This window comes from Stegodyphus dumicola, chromosome 8 (assembly GCF_044657685.1).
Source record: "Stegodyphus dumicola isolate Sdum_Otavi_A_Nest chromosome 8, ASM4465768v1".
Taxonomy (NCBI): Eukaryota; Metazoa; Arthropoda; class Arachnida; order Araneae; family Eresidae; genus Stegodyphus; species Stegodyphus dumicola.
The window spans coordinates 84,676,331-84,703,525 of NC_140775.1; the positions used below are offsets into that span (position 1 = coordinate 84,676,331).

The 27,195-nt window shown below is 35.8% G+C and overlaps 1 protein-coding gene across 2 annotated transcripts in view; it reads left to right on the forward strand.

Annotated features, from left to right (window-relative positions):
* The window catches only part of LOC118204429 (uncharacterized), a 57,638-nt gene extending 31,428 nt beyond the window's left edge, over window positions 1-26,210 (forward strand). Inside the window, exons 5-7 of one of the 2 annotated variants that reach the window (XM_035376756.2) lie at window positions 3,256-3,315; window positions 6,526-6,583; window positions 26,059-26,210. In XM_035376756.2, the coding sequence (XP_035232647.2) occupies window positions 3,256-3,315; window positions 6,526-6,582 (117 nt within the window). In that variant the 3' untranslated portion in view covers window position 6,583; window positions 26,059-26,210. The remainder of the gene's footprint in view (window positions 1-3,255; window positions 3,316-6,525; window positions 6,584-26,058) is intronic. The other variant, XM_035376755.2, reaches the window with a different exon arrangement.
* The last annotated feature ends 985 nt before the right edge of the window (window positions 26,211-27,195 follow it).

The window sequence follows — 27,195 nt, forward strand, 5'->3', positions numbered from 1 at the left end:
ATGATATTCACATCAATTATCTGGAACGTTTCATAACAGGAACTTCATCAAAAGGATGCTTTTTAGCTTGAAGTTGACGAGTGTTGCAATATTCATTCACATCTTTCTTGATTCCGAGCAAATGGAAGTAATATGTCAATCATCCAGGAATCTTAGTTAGCAGGTGACCTTCCTATAAGATAGAATGAAGTCAAGTCCAAAATTTGTTTTCTTCTCTGCTTGCGAACAACTAACTGAAAACCTTATCCTAAAATATTATCTTTATGATACAAAAAAAAAAAAAAAAAAAAAAATTCAGTAACAATGATATTATTACATCCGTTCTCAGCATTTCGCCAAAATGCTTGTAAGAATGGATCATTTGCTTGTTGAATCCGATATAGTTCTGAATCCAACACACAGCCATTTTGTCTCATACTATCTTCAGAATCATCCTTTCCTGTCTTTTCATGTAATAGTGTACAACATTTTATTGTTTTCTTAACAGTGTCCTTATATTTTTGATTAATAAGTTTTTTTCCTGTCATGGTCAAATATTTTGTAAAAATGTTCAGTTCCGTAAAAAAGGTATTTCAATCAAACTATCATTAATAATATTTATGTTTTTGCATTCAAAATTAAACTTTCGTTTATCAACTCGTTTTAACTCATTAAAAGCCCTTAACTATGAAAGTGAAGGCAGTCATTAGATAACCTATCAACCACTGCACATGTTACAAAAATAGGTGACTTAAATTAAGCACCTTTAGAATACTTCGGTAAAGGTAAGTTAATAAAAGAAGCCTCTATATTTTACCCGAGTACTGACGTGACAATAACATTTTCATATGGTGAACGATATCTTTCTGGTACAATATAAGTCTTAACAACAGTTAATTTCGCTCCTATATCTCTTACTGCATTAATTATTATCATTACAAATAAGCGATTAATTAACAATCGTTAAGCGAATTCATCTTTAGTTCGTTGGTACATTAAATATTTAGAAGTATTTGCAGTTACGGCATTAGAATTATTCTTAATTTCTTCTTTATTAAACACTTTCTTACTTTCGTGCAACAATAGAATTACATTCGAACATTTTGATTGAGAAGCGCAATTATTTTCTGCATTTCCATTCAAAACAAATGAAGCACTGATTAGAATCTTTTAAACTCTTTTTTCTTTTTCTCTTGCGGTGAAATATAACACATTGTTCTGACACGCGATCTTCACTTTCCCAAAATAAACAAGCTATAGTCGAGTAGCTACAGTTTTGTTTACATTATTGAAATAACGGGCGCCGATTGTAGGGTTGTCGTCTAAAGAATTTACAAGCGTAGAAATAGTTTCGTTCGTTGAAATTGTTTCGTTTTCATTAGGAAAATAAAATTCGTTTCGGGCAGATTCGTATAATTCTTAGGGCGCAAGATAAATTTAATGAAAATCGATGCGACTTTTATTTCCAGTTTCAGAAATTTTATGAGGGAGTTGACTCTAAAATTTTCTTCATTTGCTTTCTGACGAGCAAATGCATATTCCTAAGAATACATTTCATTAACAAAGGATAAGTTTCCATATGATTTCAGTTTCGATTCCTAATAAATTTAGTAGCTTATATGCACGTAACGGGTATCATATAATTCTCTCAAAGCATGAATATCATTCGAACTTCGGGCAGGTCGAAAATTTTACAGTTTATGTATGTATAAACTTAAAAGGAGCTTTTTCTAGCCAAATTTTTCATTATGAGAGGAACCATTAGAAACTAGTGAATTGTTAACATTTTTTTTTTCTCTTAATAATTTCGCGCCTGAGAAATTCCATTTTCCAGTCTTTTCATCGTGCTCCAGGGCACTTACGATTTTAATGTCTAATTTTTCTTCTATATCTTTATACCGCAAGAAGAAACTAAAAATTCAATATAACCTTTTACTTTAGTATTATGGCTCAAAAAATAACTTTCCTTTCTTTCTTAAGTTTCGCAAGTTCTGCTTCAGCCACTTCGTTACGATTAAACTCTAATTTCCAACGAAATACATCAAACAAAACACTTCTTGCTTTATTAAGGTATTTCTCTCACTTTCATAGCGTGCCTTCGTGGTGTAGTGGTTTGCACACTGGGCCGGTATTCTAAAGTTCCGCGGTTCAATTCCCGGCGAAGGCGTTGTTACTTTTTCATCTCTCCGGCTTTTCCAGTTAACATAATATCGCTACAGTGGCGCCCGAACTAAAAGGGTGTTGGATGATGGTTCTCCACACCCAGGATTTGACGATTTGGTCCTCTAAAAACCCCAGTCGCCCTTTAAAAGGGGGAGTATATAAGGTATTTCTCCCACCTTATTGGCAAGCCTTCGTGGTGTAGTGGTTTGCACACTGGGCCGGTATTCCAGAGGTCCGCTGTTCGATTCCCTGCAAAGGCGGTTGCTAATTTTTCATCTCTCTTGCTTCCAAAAAAGATCCTAATGTCTACAGCTTTTTCTTAAGAATCACTTACGCTTTACTAGACGTTCGCAATTCATTTGAAATATAATACGTAATAGCAAAGTGAGTTCTTGACATATTTAACATAGACGTCACGTGAGGTGGGCGTTTACCTAAAGCAAACTTAGGCCCTATAAGACAAATCCTTTATTGTAACACGAACAAAATAAACAGATATAATTTACATAAATTTAATAAAATATTTCTCCTGGTTTACAGGTAACGTATCCATGCCTTATTGTGACATTCTCTTCTAAATAATCTCCACTCCATACCACGTAGGAGAGTTACGAAAGCTTTCCGGGTTTGGCTAAAGTGCATATGCGTAGTATTCATGACAGTCGTTTCGGCGTTCGTGCTGCTTTTTGGAATATAAAGTTCCGCGAATTAACACTAAACTGCAGGAAAATTAGACACTTCCTCTCACATGTCAATCAGTATGATCGTACATCCTGTGATATGATTTCCAAATGTCACATGCTCCGTGGCATCATTTTCATCCGTGTTAATAACCCTCAAGCTTGTGAGAAGTGGTTAGAGAAAGTTTGATCCGCTAGTTGGACCTAAATAGCCTGATGAATTATTTTTAGGACCGCAGGAAGACCTGCAAGGTGTTTAGTCATAGGGCTTTATTTCGTCTAATGGCCAATATATGTTTAAAAACGAAATAATATTTTTTACGGAGAAAGGATTTCGTAAAATAACCTCAGCAAGTAACCCTATACAGCAGGTAAAAATTAATGCTGAATCTTCTAAAATTACTTGATTTTTATATATTTACTCTGTTTTCAGGATGAATTAAGCAAAAATCCAATGACAACACGTGAATCCACTGCAATGGAGTCGGGCAGAGTAAGTATGATTTTATCAGCAGGCCGTGGTTCAATCAACCAAATAAAGCGCAAAATTATATTTCTGTGTCGTATCCTATTCCATGTCTCTTAAAATTAATTTTATTCAGTATTACAAACATCTCTTTCATTTATTTATTTATCTTTTGTTTCATATTCTAATTGGTTAAGCGAAATAAAATGTGCATCTGTGATAAATTAAAAACTAATTTAGCAAGCATTTTTTCCTCATTATTACATACCACTACGGAATTACTGACTAATACGGAGAATGTTTCTTCCTCACTATAGTTTAAAAGAATATTTTTTAACAAATTACATAAGTATGCATATTATTTTCGTACACATGTTTAAGTAACATATATTGCAAGGGCGGCTCTCGCAGGTGAATGGAGGGGCTGTTATACAAATAAAATAGTGTATGAAATATGGTAAACTAAAGCTATTCAATGTCCAAAAGAAAATAGTTAAATTATTTAATTTTTTGAATTCTTATAAGTAAACTTACGCTAATCAATGTCCTAATATAAATATTTTATTTCATTTCTTGTTAGTTAAGAAACTCAATAATGATTTTCACAGACATGACAAAATAAAACATTGCATACATTCTATCAAACAATTTTGTCAAGAAAAGCTTTAAAAGTGAAATTTGCTTATGGATGCTTAAACAATGGATGGATGGATACTTGTATGTTTTACAGGAACAGTCTCCCGAATTTCTGAAAAATTACTAGCGTAGACTCTAAATTTAGGTGGTCTGAACTTGAAACTAAATATTGCATCAGAGATATTTAATATCATGTAGAGTTTGATTAAAGTTAAAAACAATTTAGCAGTTGATCCCACGTCCGAATTAACGAGAAATTTATAGCAATTGAAAGCTTTGAGAATTTCTAATAAATATGATGATAGTTATAGTTTAGAAGACGATGCTACCTCTAGAAAATTTTGAGAATATATAAAATTTGTGGACAACAGATATGCGGATATATATGCAGAATCTATATGTAATATTTTGGTAGTCGGGCATATAAGTGAAGCTTGGCAATCTGGTCACATCAGAATTCTGGACATTGTTGTGGCTGAGTGTAAGGCGGCATCCAATGACGATACAGAAGGATTTAAATTTATTGCTCCATATCTTTATTCAATTCAAAAGGCAGATCATTATTGTTTACTAAGATAAGATTAACTTTAAATTCAAGTCGTCATAGTATTCGAACAAAGGGAGGCAGATGTGAGCAGCAGCATAGGTCTTAACAGTAGTAGAGGCAGAAAGCGGTTTCCCACGCTATAATGGTGGCGCGAGTTCTCTATTTATAGGAGCGGTTACGTAATAGGCTCGAATGTTCTCGAAAGTACTGCTCTAGGGGGAAGATCCTGAAATTGCGGAAAGTTAATTAGAGGTTGCTTGTTCGCATAGAGCAAAGCCATCCTATTTTTGATATTTTACATATATATATAGATATAAATAGATTTCTTGCCGTGTAACGAAAATGCAGGGGAATTGTTGGATAATTCTGAGTCATTGTGAGGATGATGTATTATCATGTCTTGAAGGATGTACTATCTGTCATTAAATGATTATTTAAACTCAAACTTTTGTTTTCATTTTGAAACCTGTTGCATTATTAAGCAGTTTTTGCATAAACTAGTTGTCGCTCTCGAACTTTCCTGAATTCCTACGTGCGGCTCTTGCTGATATGAAGTTTAATCTCCCTTATTATATTGCTTCCTTTAACTCTCTGAGCGCCATGACCGGTCATGAGATTTGTTTGCCACTTGGTATATATACTAACTTATAATTTATGGTATTTTGCTTTCCTACTTTCTATAATAACATTAATGTCATCTTAATAAATCTGTTTATCAAAATAGAGACTAAAGTAAGTAAACTTACAAATTTAGCTATTAAGGGCTCTTAATATACAGGTATTTGTGGCAGATCCCAAAACCCGAGCTAAAGAAGATGCTTAAAGGAATTTGTATGTTTACTTAACGGTAAGACTGAAAATTTTATGTAAATCTATTTATATTCCGGAAATAATTCAAATATTATTAATAATATAGAAAGCAACACTTATTTCGGCTCCTGATCTTTTTTTTCCTTTTAATACTTAGCTCTTAAATTCTTTATTTTTTTTTTAGATTAACTGGAATTCATCAGATTATTAGTAAATATTGCTTTTTAAGGAAACTGGATTTATACAACGCTTCAGTTCTACCTTCAGTTCTATATTGCACTTCAAAAAATGTACAATTTAATAAAGTGAAATACATATATGTAACAAACTTGAAACTTTTGAGAACATTTTTTATGGCCGCATATTTTTACATTCATCAGCATTAATTGGGTTGCATATTGATAATTAAAGTAAGAACTTTTCTCTTGTGCAACGATGTTCACAACAATGCTTCTTTTTTCTGAATTCTTAAAGAGCTCGACTTTTCTAAATTTCTGTTCGAAAATTTTCTTTTTCTAAAACATAAACTGCCAGAAAATGAACAATCAGCTATTTAATTCAAGTGGTTACTTCTTCGTCAGAATCTTTGTGTCACTAGTTTCTAGTTTTGTCATTTGACTGCAACAGTGAAGTGAATAGGAATAAGACTACGATACAAAATATCAACAAAAATGGAAGCTCTGTTGATAAAACCGCGAAAGCTCCACTCAGGTAAGACAAATACTCAAAGAAAAACAAAAGAATGATTGTCTACACATTCGAAAATTCCGAAAAGTCAGCTGAGAAAAAGCATTGAGCCTGAGAGCTCGGATGACGAGTTCTGATGGAGAGCGTTTGATCGCTTCAGCTGCAAAAGAATTATATACAGTATAACTATGATTAATAGACATTCTATTCTAGAAGACACGCTTATTAAAAATATTTCCTAGAACCCCGGGCCGTCGGAATAGGAGCGCAGTGCACTCCCATTTCGAAAACAGGTCTCTGACAATATAAATACTTTAATCGCATGGCTGCCACTATTGGGATTTCGAATCCTCTATGCTTGCCTTCTTTGAATAACTATTATTTGATGAGATTACATTATGATCATAAAAATAATTTTTGCGCATTCGAAAATTAGCAAAATCTATATTGATTAATATGTTTTGAAAAAATAATGTATAATCACTGTAAAATTGCATACTGTTTCCTCTAAACGTGTTTTGTAGTGTAATGAATTCGTTCCTATTTTTTACTTCCAGACCTGCATTGTGCCTAATTTCTCCATGTGTATGGAAAACCCAGAGGATTGCTTTTAAAGTATGTTTAAGTCTGCATTTATTTATTTGGTATGCTTGTTTTTATAGTTACAAAAAGAAACATATGACACGATATATTTTTAATTATTTATCCAAAGCTAGACATTTGGTCACTAAGCCATTAGTCTTAATCTTGCTTCTCACTACTTAAGAACAAGACAATTAAAAGATAATAGTGCATAGCATTCATGAGAATGCTCCTTATCCATGGACTGTCCAGTGTTAAGTCGAATTTTAGAAAAAGATAGGCATTCAGACAATCGTATCCAGCCACGGCTATAGGACGAGGAAAATCTGGAATAACTGGCTTGAAGCTAGTGAGACATTCCTAGGCCTTTGCCTTTGCTTCATTTGATAGGTAGGAAGAAAACCTCCTCTTAAATTCTAATTTAATTAGAAATTTTGCAGAATTAAAAGTCGTATGGTAATTAGTGGCTTGTAAAATAGTCTTTCCTTTCTTTGCCTGGAAATCGGCTTTCATTTCCCTCGATGCCACAACGAGAAGGAATCCACTTCAAGAAAATTCGGCAGCAAGTGTTCAGAATCTTCCTACATTCGGTAAATTCTTTCATTATTGCAAAATTTATGGTTGAAGATAGCCTGCAAAGCGGCTTTGCTATTGGACAAAATAACAAAAGAAGAAATTACTCTTCCGAGCGCTTAATTGATTCAGAGCAATAAATATAGACTCAACTTCTCCATTAAAATTTAGAGAATCTCTCCCCACTGCCTTATAGAATGCAAAGTGGTTACAAAAGATTCCTGTACTAGCTCCAGTACCTCGGTCAATCATGGATCCATCGGTGTAAACATGGATTCAGAGGTTACTGGGATATATTCTTTCAATAATTTCATAAGCAATGGCTCTGATCTGGGCAGTGGGTATCTCGCTATCAACAGTTTTCTCGTCAAGTTCAAGATATATACAGAAGTCACCATATTCAAGAGAACAGAACGGTACAGTCATTACATTCAATCAAGGTCTAGATCTTCGCTAACTGATAACCAATTTGATTGAAATCCACTTGTTTCTTTAAATTTCTATCATTGTTAAAATTGTAATTCCTCCAACATTTATTATTTGGGAACCTTCAAAATTTTTGAAGCAAAAGTGCAGCATTGTTACGAATGTCATGCATGACAGGAGAAATTACTGGTTAAAGCTTCCATAGTCGCTATGGGAGTGAATTTAACTGCACCTGTTATTGGGCGAACAAATTAAATTTTTTAATCATGCCAAAACGTCGACTGTACTAATGGAAGCCCCAACTTCATTACAGTAATAAAATAATGGTATAATGTACATTTTGTATGTACTTATTAAGGTTTCTCTGTTTTATATCCCCATCGGCAGCTCGCCCGTCGTTTTAGAATTGGAAGATTCCGTTCACTTTTTTTTCCTTTGTACAAGAACTATGTTCATTCCAATTCAGATGTGAATCACTTTTGCATCACAAATAGGTAACTTGGCCCACTAGCGGCCGAGCAGTAAAAACCGCTGAATACTGGTAGTTCAGTCCGGGGTTCGAGTCCCAGCGAACGGGCTGGCTGCATGGGCGTTTTTGTGGTTTTTCCCATGTGTAACGTGGATTCCCTTAAAAAGACCTTCACGGGGCATCCTTCACTTTCTGTGTAGTGAGCAAGAGCGGAGCACATAATAAGCAAAAAAAAAAAAAAAAGGTAACTTCATTACTAACAGAGATTACTTCATCACAGTACAAAAGGTGGGGTAAAAAGTGCTCTCTATTCAAGGTATAAAACTGGCAGTTAGTTTTGTCTAGGTTTAAAATCGTGTTATCATTCCTTCACCAAAGATCCAATCTCCTCAAGGTATCATAGAGATTAACGTTCAGACTTTCCTGTCGATTCTTTGGAGTACAGCTCCAGTGGACTAGATCGTCAGCGAAGAGCGTAGTCTTAACTGCAGGGTCAGGTATCAGAATATCATACAAATCGTTTATATAAATACAATCATGTCCATAAATTAAGGATAATGCAAAATCAGGCAAAGGAAGAGTTAGAAGCAAAACAAATTTGACTTATTTGTAAAGCTTATTTATTAAACAAAAGGTGAAGAGCAAAAAAAAGATGCTATATGTTTGATATTATTAAAAAAATTAGCGATTTTTTCTCCCTGGAGCAAATTACAAAAAAAACCTATTTACAAAAAACTAATATTACGTGGTTAATATGATTGTTAATATATTGTATGTCTCCCAGACGATGCAATACAGTCCGTACAACGACTAGGCATGCTGAGTATCAAATTATCGATCTGATCTTGGGAGATATTACACCACTCAAAAAGCAATGCTCTCCGAAGTTCCGGTAGATATGTAGGAGGAGGTTGACAGGCAGCAACTCGTCGGCCAAGCATGTCCCACACGTGCTCTACTGGATTTAAGTCCGGTGAGAATGTTGGCCAGTCCATACGGGTGATATCCTCCGATTGAAGGCATTCGCTTACGATGTCTGCACGGTGAGGACGGGCGTTTTCATCCATAAACACAAATTGTGCGCCCATGGCGCCCCGAAACAAACGTACATATTGTTCCAGAATGACGTCCCGATAGATTTGGCTTGTCATGGTTCCAATTTGAACATGGAGGTCAGTTCTGGAACACAGAATAATTCCACCCCAAACGAGCACCACCGTAACGGTGTCGATTAATGATGTTTTCTTGGTGGTAACGGGTACCTGGAGCTCTCCATATGAAAGTCCGGCGAGAGTCAGACTGCAAGCTAAACCTGGACTCATCGGAAAACATCACACAAGCTCACTGTTGCGGTGTCCACAATGCATGCTCTCTACTCCAGGCTAACCGCAGGCGACAGTGAGTTGCAGTAAGTGGAACGCATCTGACAGGTCTACGAGCGTATAGACCAATCTGCCCTAAGCGTCTGTACACGATCTGCCTTGAAATTGTCGTACCAGTGGCTGAAGAGAGCTGACGAGACAGGTCTGAGGTTGTGCTCCGCCTGTTTCTTTTGGCAGTAACTGCCAAATCCCGGTCGTCATTCAGCGTTGTAACTCTGGGGCGACCTGTGCTGTAACGTCTACTCACATTACCATCATCTTGGAATTGTTGCCAAAGCCTGGAGATGACACTCTGGGCAATTCCAAGTTCGTCTGATACAGTTGGGTCCGCCCACATTCCAGACGGTTGATCATTCTACCACGTAAAAAATCATACAAATGCCTCCTTTGTGTCATAACTATTCGGTTATTGCACTGAAATGCTTATAAAGCGCCTGCGAACAATTTTATTTCTTTGCCTGTATTCCTTATGTATCACTCTCTTACACTCTCGTCATTGTGATGTACCATCGGTGTCATCTGGTTGCTTCCTGAAATTTGCATATGATTCTTGAAGATGTGTGTAGTGATTTTACAGGTGATATATTTATTTTAGAGTTCGATTTCCGCGTGACTCCGAATCATCCTTAATTTATGGACATGAGTGTATTAAATAAAAAGAGGTTCACTACAAAACTCGACCTGAGGGGACCAGTTTTTGTCTGTTAAAAAAGAAAATGTTCTGGCCATAGGAACCCTAATAAATCTTTGATTAAGAAAATTTTTATGTTTTTTATTTTATTTTTTATTAACTGCAGGGTCAGGCATCAAAATATCAGGCAAATCCTTTACATAAATGTTAAATAAAATGGGGCTCACTGCAGCGCCCTGAGCGGACCAATTTTTGTCTGTCGAAAAGGAAAATGCTCTGGTCGTAGTGAACCCTAATAAATCTTTGGTTGACAAAATTTTCATCCAGGCCAGCATTTTGCTTTCTACACGAAGGGAATGGCGATTTTCAATAAGCTTTAAGCGACTGGCGCTGTCATAAGCAGATTTAAAGTCCAGAAAACTTTCAATGTAAATTATGTCCAATGATGTAATTATGTCATCTTGCTTAAAAAAGTCTTGTTTTTACTCTTACGTATATCTTGTGCTTGAAGGTTGTTCATCTAAATCTTTGCTCTTTCATGAGCTTAATTATTTAAAACCTATTACTATTGACGGCGGACTTATTCCCCCCAAAATCATTAATAATTTCAGAAATTTTTAAGAAGAAATTTTACAAAATTTTCATCTTGCCGTCAAAGCAAATATTCTAGTGCTAGAAATAACCATGAAAACAATTCCTTTATTTCATCTCACCATTCTATCAGTTATAGAATTGTTTGCATTCTTCAGAAGTTCAAATTTTATGTCATTTAGTAGCACACATTAAAAAAAAGCTATTTTTTATTACGAAGGTATAAAAGTAGTTTAATATCTAACAGTAGAATCCGTTGTTCTAATCTTAAAGATCCCATCGCTGATTTGAAATTTTGGGGAATTTACAGCATAACTTGAGGGTGCGGTTTGTTATACATTGCCAAACTAAAGGAGTATTAAAATATCGCATCAAGGAGCACAAAGAATGGTTTCGGAAAGGAAAAATAAAACATATCTTCGATATTTAATCATAGTGTTTGGCACTTGGTCGAAATGTTTACTTTGGTTCTGCAATATCATCCATAAGACTTCTTCGTTTAGTTAATTCGATTTTCTTGAAGCATTTCAAATTCATAAAAAAGTAATTATGTTCTTTAGTTAAATGACTTTAATTCCAACTCAGCCCTTTTAACGCTTTCAGAATTCTAATATTTTAGTCTTACACAACTCATTACAATTTTCCATCATAGATGACGTTACATTTGTTCTGGCTTGACTCTGCTCATAGCTTTCGGTATAGAAAACCTCGTCGTTCCTCGCATTCTGAAAATCTTCTTTTTAGCTCAGAAGAGCTATTATTCTCGAAGTGGAGTTTTGCATCGGTTCACTATGAATGCGTCGTTTCCCCTTTCGTTCGAGTTTGTTGCCATTCGGCAAAATGTAACGTATTTATCTTTCATATTGAATCTGACGGTAATGGATTAGCAAACTAAGCTATTTGTTAGCTATAAATGTAGTACTTAAGTATGATCTTTTTTTTTTTGTTTGAACCAGATTGATTTAAATATTAAAAATTATTTTAATTCATGATCTATCTAATTACAAATGTTCAATATTTTCACAGAAGGAAGCTATACATATATTTCATATTTTGTAAAACTTTAATAAATTTTTTATTAACAATCTCAACGATATAAAAGTGATCAGTGGCAACTCTCTACGGAACAAAACATTATCTCCAGCGCGCGATTCTGTATACTGGGGATTCTAAAGACATGTTGATTTTAAATATTTTGCGAGTTTGAAGTTGAATGGAATTTTATGGGGCGTAAGTATGAAGAAAGGGCTATTTAATAAATAACGTTAACATGCAAAACGTTAATAATAAAGCGATGAAAAAAAAGTTCAATTTAGCAATTTATGTTTCTGTGAAAACTGAATTCTTATGTGATAAACAGGGAAAAAACTAAAACTATACTTAATACTGTATCGAGAAACCTAAATATTTTGCTGTTGAATTATATATGGCATTTGTGCGGAGAAAAGGATGCTTAATATTAAAACTAAAAGGACAAAAATCGACGAGTTAGCAAGAGTGAGTGCAACAGCAAAATAGCAGACTGCCAGCTTAGCGAACTTGGTCTCAGACACATAAGTCTACTCCTAAAAATCCTAAGCAAAATCTTTCAGGCGGCAGTTAAAATCTGAAAACTTTCAGACATTTTTTTTTCTCTTAATTCCATCTAAGTAAAGATCAACAATTTATGGTCTGTTCACAAATCAGGCTCCATTTGAGACTCTTTTAGAATCTGGTAAGAATGGATAAATACTATAAGTGTAGAAGCGTAGCAGCAAATCATCTGATAAACAATTTTCTGCTCCGCAATAAGAACGATCTATCTATCTGACCGCTAGAAATCAACAGAAATTTATTCAAAAGCTATATCAAAATAAGGCTGCATTCTTCCCTTTTTTTCTTTTATAAATAAAGCAATTTTGTTTCGTGTCAGAACAATAAAGCCTGCCACATGAAAACTGCGTTTCTGATCCTTCGCTGCTCTGCGATTCCAATTTGTTTTCATGTAACTGCTTTTTACCACAAGTTTGTACCTTCTTGTGGAAAATAACTATCAGTTTTCTTGCGGGTAGCGAGCCATACTTGACCTATTTGAGCCCCATTCTTGAGATTCGAAGGCTGAACATTGTTCAGAGCGCACAGTGCATATATGGAATGTTCGTTATTTTCGAATACCATGTATTTAATTGCTCGGAAACTAGTCGCATCCGTCTACTAAAACCGTCTGCTAAAACCTGCAAAGCATGGATCAATCATATTTATAAAAATAAATTTGCAATCAGTCATATCCAGAAATATACAAATCTATAAACCTGGAACTCTAAGAGACTGCAGGAATAGTCAGTGTCTTGTCTGCAAAAACACTTTATCACTCTCATTCACCTCCCAGTTAACGTATACAATGCATTTAATTTATCCTCTTCTGTCTATTAAATTATTTTGCAATACAGTGATTTTTTATATTATACAATACATCTTCTTTTATTTTTTATTCTATGTGCACATTTTATGTGTCGCATTTATATTAATTTTGCATAATATTGTTTACTTCTTATTAATGTATCATATTTTGTTGTATTCATATATCTACTGTAAATGTGCCATACTTAATACTTAGTTATATTATGCTTATTGTTAATGTACGACTTTATATATGCTTTATATATTGTTACGAATTTGGTATTTAAAAAGCTAATGTTAGTTCAATTATAAATTAAATGGTTTTATTTCTCGCGCAGTGCAGCGCGTGACGAATATTAAAAGAAAGCTAAGCCGGAAAAATTAAAAATACAAGAGCGCGTGCGTTAAATAAATAAATATCTCTTTTTGATTTCGAGAAAGTGCTGGAAAATTCTAGCGCGTGATTTTAAAATCTTATAAAAGGAGGAAAACATCTCAGTTTGTAGTAGTTGCTTAGTTTGTTGTTGTTTAGAAAACTGCTCTTGTTGATTGTAGCGAATTCGCGGATTAGCGTTCTTTAGCTGTTTTGAATGACGTTCTATTGGACATTTGAGTAGTTAAAAGATAACTACTGTGAGATATTGTAATACTGCATGATAATTTGAGAAAATTTAAGCATTTTTGTTGTGATAATAATAAATTTTTGTTCATTTTTCATCGGACTTGTGCATTCATTTCATAACGAACCCGTACGCACGCAACAATTTTTGGTGTCAGAAGTGGGATTTGAATGCCAATAACAAGAGCGATGGAAGAACAATTCAGGCAAATGATGACTGCATTTGCTGCTTTCCAAGAAAAGATGGAAGGAGCCGTCAACTCCGTTAAAGAAGAAATTAAAGGCGAGATGAAATTGGGCCAAGAATCCGTTAAGGAAGAGATGAAGGCCATTCAAGCTGGTCAATTAACTTTTAAAGACGAAATAAAAGCCGTACAAGTAAAGATTGAAGAAAGTCAATACGAAATGAAAAGAGAAATTGCCTGCATTATAGAAACCAAATTCGATGCTATGGAAGGTAGAATAGATGTGGTTGAAAATAAAGTTGGGCAAATTGAAGAAAAGTTTCTTCTGTCAAAGATGAAATAGAAGATAGAGTGTCGGCTGTGGAGCGACAAGTGGAAGGAAGAGTTTCGGCCTTCCAACAACAAATTGAAGAAAGAGTTTCTGCCGTCCAAGGACATATTGAACAACAAATCGAAGACAGAATTTCTGCTGTCGTCGCCAAAGAAGTTGACACTTTAAAGAAATTCGTAGCGACGGCAGGGAGCACTTCGGATGGTTTAAAATTTCTACCCATGCCTGCTCGTCCCTCTCTGAAGCTATCGACATATGATGGGAAGACCTCCTGGCAGGTGTATAAGACACAATTTTCTATCGTGGCGGATGCGAATGGATGGGATTCCCAAGCTAAGGCCTGTCATCTCGCCGCTTCTTTAAGAGCCGACGCAGCGGATATCCTTCAGACTCTTCCCGAAAACAAAAGGTTAGATTTCGAAGCTCTGTCCGGCGCCTTGGAGCTGCGCTTCGGGGAGAAATGTTTAAAAGACTACAGCAGGCTCCAATTAAAATCCCGTCAACAGAAGCTCACCGAAACACTTCAGGAACTCGCCACGGATGTTGAAAGGCTGTCACATCACGCCTTTTCGGAGTGCCCGACAGAAACAAGGGAAGTCCTGTCCCTGCAATATTTCATCGATGGCATCCGGGACCCTGAAATACAGAAAGCACTGCGAATGGCGGATGTTAAAGATCTGAAAAGCGCTTTAGTGTATGCCATGAAATTTGAGGCAGCCCAGCAAGCCACCCGTCGAGACCGCCATCCAGTCAGAGCTGCTCAAGTCCAGGAGCCAGGGGATCAAGTCACTGCTCGTCTAGACGATTTAACTAGACAACTGAACGCCTTGAGACAGAATATTGGTGACAAGAAACCGACCGTAAAGTGTTGGAACTGCGGTGCTGAAGGACACATCCGACAAAACTGCAGAACACCCCAGGGCACGGATGCTAAGACCGCTCCTAACAAACAGCAGGGAAACTAATTAGTGGCCATCTCGCAGGGCGGAGGTTGCCAGATCATGAAAAGCCCCAGTTTAAAGCGCTTCAGATTTCTGCAGTGAGAGGCGGCAGTAATGGACTTTTCATAATAGGACATATTAATGGAGTTCCCTGCAATATGACGATAGATACAGGAGCCAACGTTACCATCATCCGAAAAGATTTGGCTCAACAACTGGGAAGCAAACTTATCTGGACGCCGCCCTGCGTTACCCTACAGACTGTGTCCGGTGAGAAGATCAACATCGATGGAAAAGTAAATGCTAACATCACGTTTGGAAGTGCCGCTTAGCATCACACGGCATATGTAGCAGAGATCACTGATTCTTGCATACTCGGATTGGACTTTCTAAGGAAATACAATTTTTTCTTGGACTTTAAAAATAACGAGCTGCATTCTACATCTGACTACATAGCGTTATTTGGAGTCAATGATGAAGTTAAATCTGTCCATAAAATCATAGCACAAGACAATATCACAATACCGGCAAGAACAGACATTTTACTTCCTGGATCCATAGCCGAAAACAGAAATTTCCGCTACGGCATCATAGAATATCCCAATAACTGTAATAGCCCAAAAGGAGTACTAGTAGCCTCAACACTCGTCGACCTATCCAGAACGGTTATCCCGGTGAGAGTCGCCAATGTAACTGAGAAGGGGAGAATTATTAAGAAAGGTGAAGTGGTTGCAGCATGTACTCCAGTAACCACCGTTGAAAGAAAGAGTAACATCCAAGAATCCGTGTCCTCAGAGAGAATTACATCGGAGTTATTGCAGAATGCGCAATTAAACGATAAAGAGAGGAATGCTGCCGATCGCGTCATTAAAGATCTTCAAGTTGTTTTCTCCCGCTCGTCTTCTGACGTGGGTCGAACTAGTTTGACACAACATAGAATAGATACCGGCGATCATCCCCCGATCAAGCAACATCCAAGACGTCTACCGTTTGCTAAACAGGAAGAGGTGCGAACACTGTTAAAAGATATGGAAGAAAGAGATGTCATCGAGCCTTCAGTAAGTCCATGGGCATCTCCCATCGTCCTAGTCAGAAAGAAAGACGGCTCAACAAGATTTTGCGTCGACTATCGCCGGTTGAATGAGGTTACGAAGAAAGACAGTTATCCTCTTCCTAGAATTGACGACATTCTAGACACTCTTTCTGGCAGCAAGTGGTTCTCAACACTTGATTTAAAGAGTGGGTATTGGCAGGTAGAAATACAGCCTGAAGACCGAGAAAAGACGGCATTTACTACGGGACAAGGGCTTTGGCAATTCAAGGTGATGCCGTTTGGACTGTGTAATGCGCCGGCAACATTCGAACGTCTTATGGAAACTGTTTTGAAAGGCCTTTCCTACGAAGCCTGCCTCATATACCTGGACGACATCATCATCGTCGGAAAGAGTTTTGAAGAACATTTAGAAAATCTTAGGAAGGTGCTTCAGAAACTGAAAGATGCCAATCTGAAGCTGAGTCCCGCTAAATGCAAATTGTTCCGAAAGGAAGTGACTTACCTGGGACATGTCATCTCTGCAGAAGGTGTGCGCACGGATCCTGAAAAGGTATCAGCCGTTAAATCCTGGAAACGTCCCGAAAATGTCCATCAGCTGAGAAGCTTCCTAGGGCTTTGCACCTACTATAGGAGATTCGTGAAGGACTTTTCTTCCATCGCAAGACCCCTACACAAGCTGACAGAGAGCAACCAAATGTTCTTGTGGACAAAAGAATGCGAGGATGCATTTAACAACTTAAAGGAGGCTTTAACATCTGCTCCAATCCTGACGTATCCTCAGCTTGACCGACCATTTATTCTCGACACCGACACGAGTAATGAAAGTGTTGGTGCTGTTTTGTCCCAAGAAATAGACGGCCAAGAACGTGTAGTGGCATACTGGAGCAAGTGCCTGTTTAAACCGGAGAGGAATTATTGTGTCACCAGGAAAGAGTTGCTCGCCATAGTCAAAGCTGTAGAACAGTTCCATCACTATCTATACGGCAGAAAATTCCTGCTCCGCACCGATCATGCATCATTGACCTGGCTTTTAAATTTCAAGAATCCTGAGGGTCAAATAGCCAGGTGGATACAGAGACTCCAAGAATATGACATCACTATCCGTCATCGTAAGGGATCATCCCACGGAAACGCCGACGCCCTGTCTAGAAGACCTTGCCAAGAAAGCTGCCGATATTGTTCCAGGGTGGAAGCGAAATACGAGCTGCTGACTCCGGTCGCAAGACAAATTACAACATCAACATCGACTGATCGAGAACCGTGGAGTGATAATGAAGTCAGGAAAGACCAGCTGGAAGACCGTGACATTAAACCCATAATTGATTTAATGGAGTCATCAAACAGAAAACCTACCTGGCAAGACATTTCTATCTGTAGTCCTACAACCAAACAATATTGGGCACTCTGGGATTCACTTCACATTCGAAACGGCGTCTTATACCGGAAATTCGAATCGGATGATGGGAAGACGTTCCGATGGCAACTTATACTTCCAAGATCCCGCATTCCTGATGTCCTTAAAGAGTTACATAGCACCCCTACTGGAGGTCACTTTGGAATAATGAAGACCTTGCAGAGATTTCGTGAGCGCTTTTACTGGAATAATGCAAAGGATGACGTGCAAAAGTGGTGCCGATCTTGCGATGCCTGTGCAGGTCGGAAAGGACCGAGGAGACGCAGCCGAGGCAAGCTGCAACGTTACAACGTAGGGGCGCCTTTTGAACGTATCGCCTTTGACATCTTGAGACTTCTGCCACGAACTGCTGATGGCAACAAATACATACACGTTGTCATTGATTACTTCACCAAGTGGCCTGAAGCTTATCCTATTCCTGATCAAGAGGCTGTCACAGTAACTGAGGTAATGATACAGCACTGGATTTCCAGGTTCGGAGTGCCTCTTCAGTTTCATTCCGATCAGGGAAGGAATTTTGCCTCGGCAGTAATCAAAGAACTATGCAAACTACTCGGCATTGACAAAACTCAAACGACGCCATTGCATCCCCAGTCGGACGGCATGGTAGAGAGGTTCAATCGAACCATCCTTAATAACCTCTCATTAGTGGTTTCCAGAAATCAACAGGACTGGGACAGGAAATTACCACTCTTTTTACTGGCTTACCGCAGTGCTGTCCACGAGACTACCGGCTATTCTCCATCACAGATGCTCTTCGGTCGTGACCTTCGTCTGCCTTGTGATCTATTGTTTGGCCGCCCTCCGGATGCTCCTTCATCGTCTGAGGAATATATTCAAGATCTCCAGGCCCGGTTTGAAGTGATGCACAACTTTGCACGAGAGCGAGTCAACTTGGCGACGGAGAAGATGAAGACCCGCTACGACACAAGAGCTACTGAACATCAGTTCCACGAAGGAGACAAGGTGTGGTTGTGGAATCCGACTCGACGGAAAGCACTTTGTCCGAAATTGCAGTCACCTTGGGATGCCCGTATACAGTCCTAAAAAGGCTGAATGACGTCGTGGTTCGGATTCGCAAGTCTTCGAACTCTAAACCTAAAGTCGTTCATTACGACAGGTTAGCTCATTACTATGGCCATAGTACGTAATGTAAATAATTGTAAATAGTATCAGACCATGGTGCTTTTTGTTTATAAATGTGTATTTGATTTGATTTGTATTTAGTATTTGATTTGCATTTAGTATTTGATTTGTATTTAGTATTTGATTTGCATTTAGTATTTGATTTGTATTTAGTATTTGTTATGTATTTAGTATTTGATAGCATTGATTTGTTTAAGTTAGTTATTGCATTTATTGTTTATATTGTTTGATATTGTAATGTAATGTTTATGCCTCAGTTGCATTTATGCCACAGTTGTAAGTTTAGCTTCCTGTCCAGGGATTGTACTGCCCGGGACGTGCGGTCCTTGGGAAGGGGGCAGTGTTACGAATTTGGTATTTAAAAAGCTAATGTTAGTTCAATTATAAATTAAATAGTTTTATTTCTCGCGCAGTGCAGCGCGTGACGAATATTAAAAGAAAGCTAAGCCGGAAAAATTAAAAATACAAGAGCGCGTGCGTTAAATAAATAAATATCTCTTTTTGATTTCGAGAAAGTGCTGGAAAATTCTAGCGCGTGATTTTAAATCTTATAAAAGGAGGAAAACATCTCAGTTTGTAGTAGTTGCTTAGTTTGTTGTTGCTTAGAAAACTGCTCTTGTTGATTGTTCTATTAAATTAATTTGTTTCACAAACTATAATCAATCAACAAATGGACTGTATTCCTACGCTTTTACTAATTATAAATAATATGTCAGCGATGCGAAATAATTGATACAAAATAAGCGAGCCATTCTACATGGCTGTCACAAACACAATTCTATCAATCAATTATCTTGTTGCCACACATAAAGTTCAAAACTAAAGGAAGAAAAACAAAAGGAATTTACGCTGTTTGCAACAATAAAATGAAGCAAACGATACTCACATAAACATCCTGGCCCTCGTTGAAATCCCAGGGGATTTGAACAGTTGGAGCATTTTGAAACTTCTTAGTCTGTAATAAAGATAAACATAAGAAAAAATAATACAAAATATTATATGCGAAGCAGTTCATAGTTTTTTAGTCTGAATAGGAAGAGGACACAATTTCACGACTGGTCGTTTTATGATACCATGACCAATTTTAATACTAGCAGCTCTGACTCTTTGATCTGAGCCCGGATGAACAGCAATTATTCTCCCTAACCTCCATTTAAGAGGCGGAAGGTTGTCTTCTTTGATGAGGACTAAGTCATTGACTTCTAAATTGTTTTGACTTTTTTGCCATTTAGGTCTTTGTTGAAGCTGAGACAGGTATTCTCGACTCCATCTTTTCCAGAAGTGCTGAAAAATAAACTGTCTCACATGCCATCTGTCAATGTGATTGAAGGAACTATAATTTAGGTCTGGTTCAGGTATGGCAGTTAAAGACGTTCCTATTAGGAAATGACCAGGTGTTAATGCAGTTAAATCATTTGGATCAGCCGACGTTGGACACAATGGCCTAGAGTTGAGACAAGCCTCAACCTGCGCTATCAAGGTCTAAAATTCCGGATAGGTCAGCACAGTATCACCAACAGTTCTTTTTAGATGTAATTTCATTGACTTTACTGACGATTCCCATAGTCCACCAAAATGGGGAGATGATGGCGGGTTGAATATCCATTTTATTTCCTCTAAAGACAAAAATTTGTGAATTTCTTGATTTTGCTTACATTGCAAAAAACATTTTCTGATTTCTTTGTCTGCACCTTTAAAGTTAGTACCGCAGTCACTATAAATCTCAAATGGTTTCCCTCTTCTTGCAATAAATCGTTTCAATGCACTTAAAAATGCCTTTGTTGACAAATCTTCTACCACTTCAAGATGTACTGCCTTGATTACAAAACACACAAATAAGCATACATAATATTTAAATGATTTTTGTCCACGTCCTGCACGATGTTTAATCATGAACGGTCCAGAAAAATCTATTCCAGTTCGATGAAATGGTCGTGATTGTGTTACTCTAGATTCCGGTAGATCAGCCATTATTTGACTTGCAGTTTTAGCTCTAAGTTTACAACACGTAATACAAGATTTCACTACTTTTCGGATAGCAGATCTAGCAGCTATGATCCAAAATTGCTGTCTAATTAAAGATAGAAGAAGTTCCGGTGCTGCATGCAGATATTTGACATGAAAGTGTCTAATTATGATTTCTGTCAGATTGTGTTTTGAAGGTAATAAGATTGGATGTTTTTCATTTTCTGATAGTTGCGCATTTTTCAGTCTTCCTCCTACACGTAACACTTTGTTGTCATCTAAAATTGGACACAAGCTAAGGAGGTTGCTGTTTGTAGATAAGTCCTTTCCCAACTCCAAACATTGAATTTCTTTAAAAAAGTGAAATCGCTGTATTATTCGGACAATACAGAAAGTTGCAGCTCGAATTTCATTACTAGATAAAAAAGACGTATTTCTTTCTAGATATGTTACTTTAGAATTCGATATGAATCTTAATATCCAAGCAAATATGCGTTGTAACTTTGGAAATGAAGATATATTTGATATAATAGCAAGTTCCTGTACAGGTTCAGAAACTACAAATGAGACTGTCTTACGTGCATCTGGTAATGCCTCTTCATCTATAAGAATATTTTTAGATAAGGCAATATCACTGCACTTTAACCAAGAAGGACCATTCCACCACAATTGATGAGATAATAGTTCTGCAGGAAATAACCCACGTGAAGCACAATCAGCTGGATTTTCCTTTCCATCAACATGACTCCAGTTCTCAGGTGGTAAGATGGATTGTATTTCAGAAACTCTATTGGATACGAATACTTGCCATTTTTTAGGATCTGACTTTAGCCATGACAACACGATTTGTGAATCACTCCAAGCTTGCACTAAATCAAAATTTATAACTAATGCAGCTTTTACAGACTGAATCAAGCGTGCCAATAACACTGCTGCACATAATTCCAGTCTTGGAATCGTAATAGATTTTAATGGTGCTACACGAGTTTTAGCTGTTACGAGTTTAACATTAATGTCAGAGTTATTGCAAGTTTTGATATAAATAACTGCTGCATAACCTCTTTCAGACGCATCACAAAGTCCGTGAAATTCACATCGAAAATAATCAGGTAGCAGAATTTTCCTAGGTATATTTATAGAATTCAAAAGTTTAACTTCTCTACATAGATTTCTCCAATTTCGATCAATCTCTTCTGTTACAGGATCATCCCATGATAACTGTAATTTCCACAATTGCTCAAGGATCATTTTAGCGAGAATTACAAACGGAGCTATCCACCCCAATGGATCGAATAGTTTTGCTACGAATGACAAAATAATTCTTTTAGTCGGAACACTTTGATACTCTATTACACCGACATTACATTTGAATTCTTCATTGTCCGGATGCCATTCCAATCCCAGAACTTTCAATGGTTTGTCTTCTATTACACGATGAATATTGTCACTATCTGTGTTTGTTAAGCCAGAGGTTTTTAACAATGACGGTTCACTTGTCGACCATTTGTGAAGCTCAAAGCCACCACTTTTTAGCAGATGTTGCAATTCGTCTATCAATGCAATACCTTCCGAACTATCTTTTACACCAGTTAACATATCATCAACATAAAAATCTCTTAAAACTATATTCTTTGCCTTTGGAAAGTTCAATCCTTCATCAATCGCTAACTGACTCAACACTTTGGTTGCAAGATATGGAGCAGCTGCAGTTCCATATGTAACTGTTTTCAAACGACAAACTTGTATTTGCTTATATGGGCTATCTCTCCATAATATTCTCTGAAAATCTCTATCTTTTTCATGAACCTTTATCTGTCTGTACATCATTTTAATATCAGTGGTTATTGCAATGTTATGAAGTCTAAATCTTAGTAAAATACAAATTAAGTCATCTTGTATTTTTGGGTCTATCATTAGTGTATCATTTAAAGAAACACCTGTGGTTGTTTTAGCGCTCGCATCGAAAACAACTCTCAATTTTGTTGTTAAGCTAGAGTCCTTCAACACAAAGTGATGTGGGATATAATAGTGTTTATTCTCTAATTCATAATCTGTGTCTGGCACTAATTCTACGTGTTCTAGTGAAAAGTACTCTTTCATAAACTGAATATACTGGTTGTAAATTTCTTTCATAGATAACAGCCTCTTCTCCAAGTATTGAAATCTTCTGTACGCTACTTCACGGGAGTCACCTAGAATATCTCTATTATGTTTGAATGGTAATGCAACTGAATAACGACTTGATGTGTCTCTAAAATGCGAGTTTTTAAAATGTTCTTCACAAATTTTTTCTTCATTTGTTAAAGGTTGTACATTTGGAAACTTTTCTAACTCCCAGAAAGAATTTACTAACTCATCTGTGTTTGTATTCAAATGATTTACATATACTGGCTCAAAATTTGTAGATTCAAAATTTGTAGTACCCGAAATTATCCATCCCAACCTCGAATTTAGAGCAAATGGTAGATCAGGACCACGTTTGACAATTTCTCCCGTCATTAAATGCAGAAATACATTTACTCCAAATAAAATGTCAACTGGTTGTGACTTGTAAAATAATGGATCAGCTAATTGTAAATCACTGAAGTTATCGAAGATGATTGATGGAAAAGATACATAGGGAATGTTATCTGTCACCTTGTCCAGTACAAACGCTGATGTTGATACACGAATATCACTTTTAAAATGAGAAGTGAATACTAAATCGACTTCCCCATTACTTATAGTATTAAATTCTCCTAGACATGATACAGAAATGGAATTATCTTTCACTCGTAATCCTAATTTCTTCACACAATCCCTTGAAATAAATGATCTCTGAGATCTAGTGTCACATAAACATCTACACTTCACAAATTGTTGCTTAGAATTTTGAACTTTTATTAAAGCAGTACACAATAAAATGTGACTGGCTTGATTACCTTTTGCATTCGAATCATAATGAGAGGCACAAACTGTGGCTGAAACGTCCTTAGGACTCGTTAATTCATCTCTTTTAATGATAGATTGCGTAGGCGGAGATATACTGTTTAACTGAGTTTTATTCTTTGAATTATTTATAATGTGCAAAATACTGTGATGATTCTTAAAGCAATGTTGACATGTATTTAAACTCTTGCATTTTTTGAGCAAGTGCATATGAGATAAACAATTAAAACAGTAACGATTAGATTTTACAAAATCTATCCTTTGCTGAACCGATAAATTTAGAAATTTCGAACATTTGGCTAAACTATGATCTTCTTTACAATAACCACAACCCAAAGTAGCAACCAGAACATTATTCTTATTTTGAAACACAGATTTAGGTACCTTATTACTTGTTGATTTGCTATTTTGAAGTGTTCTTGCATAGTTTTTTAGGAATTCAATTAAAGTCGTAAGTTTTGGAATTCCATTAGATTTTAACTGACGTTCCCACCATAATTTTGTAGCAGGGTCTAATTTTTGCAAAATTAAATAAGTCATTAAAGTGTCACCAAAATTATCAATGGTTTGATTCAATACTTCTAAAGAACGAATTATTTCATTAATATTGTCAACTAAATTTAAAATAGCAAATGCTGATTCATTTTGAATAGTTGGTAAACTTAAAAAACGTTTAATATATGCAAAAATTTGTTCTCTCTTACTTGAATATCTTTCGTCTAACAGATTCCATGCTATTTCAAAATTACAATCCGAAATTTGAATGGTTTGAATAATGCGATATGCTTCACCTTTCAACGAAGCCATCAAATACTGCAATTTTTGAGCATTAGATAAATTTGTATTATTTCTTACACAAGCACTGAAAAGATCTTTAAAAGCTATCCATTCTGTAATATTACCACCAAAAGTCGGTAATGTTAACTTGGGTAATTTAATATTTTCAAGAACCTGTTCTGAAATTACACTATTAGAATTATTTTTACTATTTTGACTTTTTAATATTTTTTTACCTTTAAATTTCCACAAATAAATTTTATCTGTGTACTCCTGAACATTATCTATTTCGTTTTCTAATTCTTTAGTATCTGTAATTAAACTTTCGATTTCAGAATCAAGCTTCCTTAACTCAGTTTCTTTTTGTTTCAATAATTCGACACATTCCTCTAGTTCTATTAAATTAATTTCATCTGCAGTTAAAATAGTTTCAATTTTCTTTACATAATTAGTAACACTCCTGCGTAAGACCGCTCTTTTTGTTTTAAAAGTTATAAGTTCACTCATAATTGATCAATTCAAAAACAGAAATTGTTCTTAAATCACTTAACACTATTATTAAAATGAAATCGAATTCTATGTTCTATTACAATATTGTTCTTAAAATTTAACAACAAATTAAACGAATTTTTGTTCAAAATCCACTTACATCACAAAGTGGATAATTTTCACAAACCATATACATATTTGCGTTGTTAGAATACACTTAGAACAGTCACTATCTTCACTAGCTCTCCGGCTAGACTTTTGACCAACAACATGTGTTCTATTAAATTAATTTGTTTCACAAACTATAATCAATCAACAAATGGACTGTATTCCTACGCTTTTACTAATTATAAATAATATGTCAGCGATGCGAAATAATTGATACAAAATAAGCGAGTCATTCTACATGGCTGTCACAAACACAATTCTATCAATCAATTATCTTGTTGCCACACATAAAGTTCAAAACTAAAGGAAGAAAAACAAAAGGAATTTACGCTGTTTGCAACAATAAAATGAAGCAAACGATACTCACATAAACATTGATTGTAGCGAATTCGCGGATTAGCGTTCTTTAGCTGTTTTGAATGACGTTCTATTGGACATTTGAGTAGTTAAAAGATAACTACTGTGAGATATTGTAATACTGCATGATAATTTGAGAAAATTTAAGCATTTTTGTTGTGATAATAATAAATTTTTGTTCATTTTTCATCGGACTTGTGCATTCATTTCATAACGAACCCGTACGCACGCAACAATATGTTATATTATGCTTATTGTTAATGTACGTGGAGCTTTATTCGCAGCTCTGATACTACGCTTTTTTTTAATTTTATTCGCGTCGTATTTCTCCTATTATTTTTTAACCATTATATCATAATCAACTAGCTTATCTCCTCAAAAGGTTTTATTTTCCTTCATGACTGTACTTCGAAATAATATACAAAAGCAATCACTGGGAACATGACTTTAGCAATGGAATCTCAGTTAGAACTGTTAACAAGCCTATATCCCACATGGACCAGCTGCTTTGTTAATGGAGAAATGCGAATTTAATTTTGTCTCAATGGAAGCTTTTTGATTAGTACGCAAAATTTCCCGCGAAGCGAAGTTAAAGAATTTATTTCTGTGATCTCAATTATAATGAAGAATGCAATAATGGACTTATATCGTATATCTTGATTTTACATTGGTTTAAATTTCAGTTTTTTAACTTCCCCTTGGCCTTGGTAAGATACGACATACAACTGTACAATCTTCCAAGAAAGAAGAAAATAATTGAAATTCCTTCATGTAATCTATGTGTCAAGCTACACGTTGTTAAATATGATGAATAAAAAATTACTTTGAAAGGGTATCCTGCTTTTTTTAATATTTTCCCTCCTCATAGAAGGTGCAATGATTTTATTATGAATTTTATATACTCACAACCATAGAAAATTTAAACCGATTATACTCAGAATTTGGCATTTTTCACAGCTGCGTAGAAATCAGATAAATACAATTTAGATCCACTAACATCTCACGCTTCTTTCACTTAAATTCAAGTTTTGCAATATATTTAGATATCTGCAATTCAAGACTATTTCGTGAATTCATAATATTTTTAATGTACACCAAGAATGTCAAACTCTTGGACCGCATAAGGTCCTTCAATCATTTTAATGTGAACATTCATCCCGAAAAATTAACAAAATAAATGCATTATAATATACTAATTAAAGTTTGGATTTCATGGAATTTCACTAAGTATTGAAGCGTATATATAATCGTGGGTGTTAAGACGATCTTAAGATGATCACTGCAGCGGGTATTCCTAAATGTTTAAACATTTATCTCAGAAAACCTGAAATTTGTATCCTATACAGTTTTCATGTTCAGTAGCACATATGAGTATGAACATGTCTCTTAATGAAAGTAAGAATTCCTCAACGAAAACCAGGTTAGCAGATATTCATTCATGAGATCTCTGGTCTAAAAATCATTCGTTCGAGCAGCATGTCTCGAGTTAACACAAAACTGGTTAAAGAAAAAGTATGCCATTTTTAAGTAAATGATAGGTATGAGTTTTATGCTTTCCAGCTTCTTTGAAGAACTAGAATATTAGGTTAGAATTAAGAGTGATGAACTTATTCATTTTTTAAATATATCATTGTATGAAAATGCTTTTCCCCTTAGGGCTTGCACTATTGTACACTGATTACTATTCATCCTACTTCAGATATTGAGTTTGTATGAAATATATAACAATTTATCCAACCGCAATATACTGGCCGGCACAAGGTAAAAATATTTATTTTGAACAGCGGCAACACATTTATTTTACAAACAAAAATTTACAA